This window comes from Morone saxatilis, unplaced genomic scaffold (assembly GCF_004916995.1).
Source record: "Morone saxatilis isolate NCDOM2014 unplaced genomic scaffold, NCSU_SB_2.0 Contig11, whole genome shotgun sequence".
Lineage (NCBI taxonomy): Eukaryota > Metazoa > Chordata > Actinopteri > Moronidae > Morone > Morone saxatilis.
This window is the reverse complement of record NW_023339663.1, coordinates 29,792,872-29,801,297: the sequence shown is the minus strand read 5'-3', so window position 1 is coordinate 29,801,297 and position 8,426 is coordinate 29,792,872. Positions and strand designations below refer to the sequence as shown.

General features: G+C 39.7%; 1 protein-coding gene across 1 annotated transcript in view; it reads left to right on the top strand.

Moving 5' to 3' along the window:
• The window catches only part of LOC118343420 (transmembrane channel-like protein 3), a 38,743-nt gene that overhangs the window by 23,514 nt on the left and 6,803 nt on the right, over positions 1 to 8,426 (top strand). The window contains 1 exon segment of the mRNA XM_035682221.1: positions 7,331 to 7,388. Within this exon segment, the coding sequence (XP_035538114.1) occupies positions 7,331 to 7,388 (58 nt within the window).

Here is an 8,426-nt window from a genome sequence, read left to right as displayed (position 1 = left end):
CCCAATATCTCTATGTAACCATATCTGCGGGGAGTGATGAGGTTGGAGCCTAGACGCCAAAATCTAAATATGCTGTACTGCAGTAATAAACATTACAAACGTGAGTTGGCTGACTGAACTGAATCAGTGTGCAAGGTTTCTATGCGTAAACAATTTTAATTGAACAACAGATTTAAAAAACGCATATGAAAAATATGGACTTGGTGTGCAAAGGCCTTTACTCTAATGCAGATTTTGGAGGCATCTGCAGAACAATTCAGCAAAATACAACTGAAATTGAAGTGCATGTGGAAAAAAGTACATGAAGCATTTTCCTTTTTCTTTTCACTTGCTTTGTTTTTTATTCTATCTATATTATTCTTTGACCTTCATAGCCCAGTACCATCATCATGCATAAAGGCTAAAAACAGGTCTGAAATCAGAGAACCTGGAATCCACTATTGTTTTTAATTAACATCCTGTTGAAAGACTGGGTCAGAACATTATGAATTAACTGTGAAATTGTGTGGTACAGCTAATGAATGCCTCTGGAACAGACACAAATAGACTAATGGCAGTGAGCAGGAAGCTCCTTTAACAGCAGGCCAAACTCTTCTTGTTTTTGACACCTTGGACCCAATATTATATATATATAGAATACAAATACAACAGACTTTGTGTCGGCTTCAGAGGGTGAATTACATTCACAAAACAATCCTTACTAATAAAGCCCCACTGTTGTATGTCTTCACTTAAATTACTGATTTAATGCTCCATGTTGGGTTGTGCTTTTGTGTTTATGAACATTAAAAAGCCAGTATTCAGCTTTGGCCGTACATTACCATCTGTGAAAGCCAACAACAATTCTCCCATTTCACTTGCTACATCTCTTGTGTGAGGCTGAGAACACTGGACTACTTCAGTGATGCTAAAACAAAATCCTTATTATCGCAGACAGAAATATTGTCAGTGTTACACACATTCAAGTGTCTCAGCACTCCATAATTATGAGTAGGGGGGGCATAAAAAAGGCCTTCTTTACTATCAGCAACATGTCAGTATCAATCGCTCTCTCTTCCTGCACAACTGAATTTAATGGCTCACATGAAATCTCCTCTCAGCTGTATAGTTCACTGCCTCTGTGTGTGTGTGTGTGTGTGTGGCTGTTTGGATTTTCCACCACATCTGTGAGAGACTGATAAGGACTGAAAGAGGCAATGACAGCCTGGTTACATAAATCAGAGTGGGCTGAGCGCTTTAGGCCTGCGTGTATGTGTATATGTATAGGAAGATGCATTTACTGTACTGCGGGACTACACACTGATTTGTCAGCATCGTTGCAGAGCTGGGAAATGAAAAGGGATGAGAGAAAAAGTGAGAAAACCACTGCTGATAAACGTGTCATGTGAGCAGTGTGCTGATACAGTTTGGTCTTTATCAAAGAGAGCATCACACTGTGACAAGTCTGGAGTCGGTGACGTAAGAGAAAATATGGACATAAAATAAATGTGTCCTTTTGTTCTGAGAGTGTGTGAGAGATTAGGCCTGACTTTGATCTTTAAAGTCCACATGAAACAGAAAGCAGAGTGTGATTTGCTTCCGTATATATTATTTACATATCTCCTATAAAAATTGGCAGCTAGGGAGGGACTTGTCGTGGCAGTCAATAGTGCTGTGTGTTACGTCCTCTAGTCAAGCAGTTAGCAGACTTTGCCAGATCGGGACTGAATCCAGAATCTGATCCCGACTGAATGAGGTGTATTAAGGTGTTTTTTTTGCTGGGTTTGGCTCGTGGCACCCAGGGCTGAGTCAACTAATGTTAGCTGCACTAACTAACTAGCTAACGGCTCTGTATCGCTAAAGGTTGGAGATTGATTAAGGGGTGAATGTCACCAATGTGACTGCTTTGTTCATGCTTACATAAGCATGCGTCGGCCTTGTGGAGCTTGAGGGCAATCGAGAAAATGGAGAACTTTGCGATGCCAAAAAGGTTAGACAATTTGCAGTAACACGCCCGGTTGCCAGCCAATACAACCCAACTCCTATGCGCGATGAGATCCTACAAAGTTTCTGAATAAAGTAGGGTCTCTCCCAGTGCGCCAGAGCGATCGGCAGGAGTCATATTCCTGTAATTGACCCTGAAGACAATTATGTTGATTACTTCAATTGTAAAATATGGTATTTGGTTCTTCTGCGGGGGGTTGTAGATCATCGGTTTTGGTAAACCTATAATGAAATAATCTTTAGTCTACTTTAGTCTACTCTATCCAGCCCTGCCTGTCACTCAAACAAATCTCTGAACATAATCTATGCAGCCATTACGTTGTCTAACTAATGAAAACAATTTAGTAGGCCTAAATGTAATTTCTGGTGGACAGGATTGGTAGTCTTGAGTAACACCCTTCCATACAACTGGCCAAACATTACAGAAGCAACAGTAAATACAACCCTTCTGAAACAATTTGAACAGTAAAATACAACTCAACAAGTATAACAAATTAAAAATAGAACAATGCCAATTTGTATTAATACAACTATATAAACAAATATTCTTATATTCATTTTTTTTTTTTTAATCATTTATGGAGCGAAGACCTCGTCACCATCATCCCCGGCCTGCCCTCAACCTCCATTGCTCCCAGAACACTGACAGTTTCACTCTTGATGACCTCATACAGGAAGGAAACTGACATTAGAACTCAGAGCCTGGTATTTGGGGCATGAGGTGATGGAGTGTAGCTCTGTCTCTACCTGTCCTCTGTCACTTTCTCTGAAGCTGTCCATGGTTCTGAAAACACACTAATCTGACTTTAATCTCATACAATTTATATCCTGTGCCAAATGAAACCTGAACGAGAAAGACAACATATTGGTGTTAATTAAGTCCATAGTATAAGCAATATCTTCCTTAAATTGAAAACTGACCTCCATTGACGGGGGCAGAGGAATCTTTCTGCCTCCACCCTCAGTGCCTCAGGGACGTTGACAGGAGCTGCCTTAAAGAATATTGTGTTGCTGGTAATGTTATTGACAAATGGAGGGGTCTCTCCTCTTAAAGAATAATAAAAAATAATATAGAGTATATGTTTGATTTTTGTGACGGATTCTCCACAAATGACCGTGTTGGTCTTTGACAGTGAGGCATGTGCCTGCCCATTTTTCTCCAACTGCCACGACAGAACTCTAGGTTGCTCTTTTTTTGGCAATTGCAAACAAACTTAAGGGCGTCTGTGGCCTGCTTCCAAGTGCTAACAAGTAAAAGTCCTGCATTAAAAATACAAACATACAAGCTTGAAAACATAGGCCTTACTTAAAGTACCAAAAGTAAAAGTATTTATTGTGAAGAAGAATTTATATTAATAACATCAAATAATTATAACTTATATATGTATATTATATTAATAATATATATTTTTCTAATTATTGATACCTTAATGTGTTCATCAGTTTAATGTTGCAGCTGGTTAAGCTGGAGTTCATTTTAATTACTTTATATACTGCTGGGTAGATTATGAATTTCATCTAAGGATCAAAAAAGTTTTATATTTATAATAATACATCATTTATTTGTTGAGTAGATTTTGTATTCATATTTAACATATTTTACAGATATTGAAACTACTCTATGTATATACTGATTTGATAATGTATTTATTCGATATATTGATTGATAGGTCACTAAAATACGTATTGCTGCTGCCCTGTCCACAGCAGTAAATCACCTAGCTTCTCTGCTGGTATGACTCCTGTCTTCTCAAAACTTGGGGCATAGCTAGCGACCGCCATCTACTGTAGGTTATATACTGACTATGGATGAGTACCTCCGACCACACTTCAAAAAATCTGAACTATCCCTTTAAACACTTATTAGTCATTTTCACACCAGTCTCTATACAGTAGCTGTCTATCTATCTAGTGAAGAGGTCGGTCCTATACACAAATCCGGGGAAGCTACAGCATATTCGTGTATGAATGCAAGCTGTCCTAAGAGGTGCACAATGTTCTACTTTTCTCTTTACTTTCTATGTAACGTTACTTTTGCAACAATGTCTAAGAAATGGGGAAGAAGCTGTGCAGGTATCAGCTGCTCCAACAGTAGCGGCAAAATTCCACTTTGGAAAAAAACTGAATGTGAAACACAAGCCTGTGCTTCATGGAGAGTGGTCCTGGCTGAGACCATACACTTTACACAGATTCCCTGGGTGTACAGAGGACCAAGAGGTCCACATGCCAGCCCGGGAAAACATGAATTTGTATTTATACGTTTTACTAATATAACTGGTCTGTGATAATTAAAATGAAACTCTTGATGGATTATGCTGGATAGCTATTAAAGTAGTGTTACACAGTACATCACTTGAAATGTGGCGGATGGTCAAGTGGTCAGTTTTTTCTCTATTTTTCCATTCTCTGTTTCTGGCTGTCAGTATTTGCAACTTTGATCAGAGGATGAACAGAACTATCCGTCACATTAAAGAGCAAAAAAATATCATGAGAGTAAAATGTGGGAACAAGAATCAGGTAAACTTGTGTTCTCTCCTCTCCAAGTTTGATGTAAGTAAAGGCAGCTGCTGGACAGTGCTGCCCTTTGTCTGTCTGTGTCTTCCAGGGCTGTTCTCTGACTTTGTGAGAGCAAAACACACCTATTTGATAAACAGCAACTGCGTCTCAGAAAAGATAGCAGTGGCTGTATCCAGGATATTTTGGCTTTATTTTTGTACAGTGAGAGGAAGTGGAGATGCAACGTCCATCTTTTATTTGTTGGTGACTGGTGGTGTCAGCACCAGGAGGGCCTGATGCAGCTGTTTTGACATAAAGGTGCAGCAATAGCCTGTAGGCTTTTGTTTACATTGTATAGACAAAGCTAATTGTATAATATTTTAGGACTGGTCTAATTACCAGGCAGCAGAGCCAAAGCTGTTTTTGGGGGGGGAAATTATTTTCTACATATTATATTTTTCTACAATGTTAATGTTGATATTCACTTATCTTAAGATTCTATAGAAATGTTCTATTCAATAAATATACCTCATTCTGCTTTATATAGGGCCACTAATTCTTACAACAGACAGAGCAAACTGTTCTAATTTGGAGAGGATTGCAGTGGGAGCACTGGGGTGTAAGGTTTGACTGTGGCTACAGGAAATGGTTTACATGGCTTATGGGTCAGGTAGGAGGGCCCCTTAGCCCAGTTTTGCTTAGGGCCCCTCGCTGTAAATCAGTCAGAACTTTGTTGTAGTATGGGTTATTTAAATACATATAGCAAAAAAAGCAGTGCTGTAAATGAGCTGATATTACTGCAAATGTGAAATGGTTTTTCTCCTACCATACTGTAAAAATAAAGATAATCAGGTCTTTCTGTTGGCAACCTTTGTGTTTGTCTGTTAGGATTCCTCACAGGTCAAAGTTTAGACTGTTGTCACTATGTATGCTTTATGTATGTGTCTGACCTGGATGCTCGGAACACCTGCTGATGGGGAACATTGCAGGTGAGGACAGCCCAGCTCCTTAGATACATTAGACCAATCAGCTTCAGCACATTGAAGGCAGGAAGACAGGGAGAGAAAAAAGCTCCCATCCTGGAGGAAAGAAAGAGAAAAGTCAGTCACACACACACACACACACACAGCCACGGGTCACAGCCCATATAAAAGACATTACATCCGAGTCTCATAGTTTCACTTCATTATGTTCATTGCTGCAAGGCGACATCTCTGAAATGAGCTGAGGAAATGGAGTTGATCCAGCCACAGAGGTGTAATGGACAGATTACAGAGGGCCACAGTCCTTTAAACAGGGTCATGGAGAGACTGGTCAGCACCAGCCAGGCTATTAACTCTGAATTAGATCCTCTATTACACACACGGTGGCAAGGCCAAGGTGATACAGCGGAATCAGAAAGATACCCTCAGTGTTTCATTTTTCCGTCAGTTATTTTAGACACAGACTCACCAGATCATTCCTTGGTTATAAATCAGATGCAGAACATTCTCTGCTATTTTGAACTCTCCATATTCAGGCTGCAAAAAGACAGAAAAATCATTAATGTGGTGTTGTTTATGATATTTTCCCTCTTATTCTCCTCATGGACATTAAAGTAGGAAATATCTTGTGTCCAGCAGTTAAAATTTTTATTAGGAAGGAAGAGCAGATTTAATTTTAAAGTCACTTTGAGGTCAAAATTGATGTTTAAGTGTTTTTTTTTCTTTTTATCACATATGTCTAGTGCTATAAGTCATCTACGTATACTCCAGTATCTGGCCAACAATAACAAATGTTGTGTTTCTGAGTGCCCATTTAATACATACATCTATGGCGGGGCCTCAATGATTACTTTACTCACTGATTTTGGTGAAACTAGATCATATTTTATGGATACAAATATTTTTTTCTGCTTTTCCCTTTGATTACATTCAGCCCTTAATAAATGTTCTGAAACCTCCGAGACAGACTAACTTGTGATTGACAGGTCATTCTCAGTGAGTCTGTCCAGTGCAGCGCACCAAACTCAGATCAAACTGTCAAATTAGGCAGTGCTGATCAGATATGGATCCAGATTCTGTTCCTGCGTTGGCTATTTCTCTCCCCAAATCTGCTCACAAACACATTTTACTGTTTTTCTGGAATACCAGATCCTGACCAGGCAAGCCGCCATTGTTTTCTGCTATGGACGAGTTGAAACTGCGCAGCCAATGAGAGCAGCTCAACTGTCATGGTGACGACCATAATGTCTCTACAAACCAATGGGTGATGTGGCAATAGGTTTACACTTGATCTATATTCTGTTATTGTTATTTGAGTCCTCTGTTGCTTTCATTAAACTGCTGGTGTAATACAGAATTAATGTTATCCAGTGAGACCTTCCATGCTCTTGCCCTTCAGCTGTTACTAAATTACCATTCCCAGTGCTCGTCTCAGAAAAAGCTCTGAATATAATAGTTGACCAGCCAGGTTTGTTCTAGTGGAAGAAAAACAATCTGAACACTGTGTAATACAACAAATATCCGAACAAACCTGTCAGATATAGCCTGTGATACAGATGATATTCCCTGACTTGCCTCCTAAATCTGTGAAACCCCCGACCTTCGGTGTCTTCAGAACAACCCATGCAAATTCCCTCGCTATTCCAGAAATCTCCTCCCAGGAGGAAACCTGCCAAATATTCGGCTCGAAATCCACCTCAGACAACAAACACAGACAGTTTTGATGGTTGTCCCGCAGACAACATCTCCCCATTAGCAGCCGGGTGTGAAAGTTTCACCCTCTCTTCCTCCATCACGCTGTTTTTATTCATCTATTGAGACGGCCAGCAGCATCCAAACCGTTTTCACACATATGATTACTCTCGCAGCTTCAGAGCGATGGTGTGGCGAGGATGACAGAGGCTTTTGTAAAAGGTGGGAAGCAAGGTTGGATGGGGGAAAAGCTGTGTTTGGCCTGAGCAGGCGAGTGATGGCCGCAGAAAACAGCTCATTATTCTGAAATAAAAATCACCAGCAAAACTTATTGTTTTTTAGATCTTATTGGTCACCATTACACAGAATAGTTTTCTTCACTTCCTCTCCCCTCACTGCTCTGCACTGCAAACAGAAAGTTACCCGCAAGGAGACGAGGCGAGAAAAAGGAGGCTGTTATGGACGGCTCCTTTGGTCCTCCGTCAACAAAAACTGGATGTCTGCTCATTTTTGGGCAGCCCAGGTAGAACTGATGAAGCCCGCAGTGCAACTCTCAAACTACCAATCAGAGTTTTGCAGAATGCAGCAGTTTCCCTCATACCTAAATTGCGGAAATATGTTGTTTGTCAGTGCCTTCCAAAACAACCATGTCTCCTAGAAATTGCACTTATGTACAGTACCATTAAAAAAAAAACTACTTTTTGGATTAACATGATTCTACTTGAATTGCATTTTTTATCAACATAATGAAAAAAGGATTGCGATGCAGCTGGACTCGCAAGATTATGAAATTACATAAGAATCTTGCCAGGCTTCAATCTATGCTTATGTGGCCAATCAGCGTCCTCTGAGGAAGTACTGGCTGTAACGAACACAAACAGACAATGGTGAAGCTTACTGATGTTTTTAGAAGAGTTTATTTATGTTCAGCCGTAAGCCTTTTATTGAACATTATTCTTCCCTTTCCTTTCCTCATAAAACAGTGTAAGAGCTACAGCACAGATAAATTACATAAATTAGGTCCCTTCTTATTAACAAAACATTTCTGTCTCCCATTAAACAAATGAGCATTAACTAAAACTGACATAACCTTAACTGTCTGCATGTTTGACATATAGCTTAAAGCATATGCATAAACAAATGGAAAGTTAGCATTACTGTGACCTTTCATTCATTCAAATCAACTGTTCATTAAACTAAACTAGTGGCTCCCATAGATGTTAGCGTAGAGTTTCCAACAACAACTTCCCAGATGGTTATGTGTAACAAACC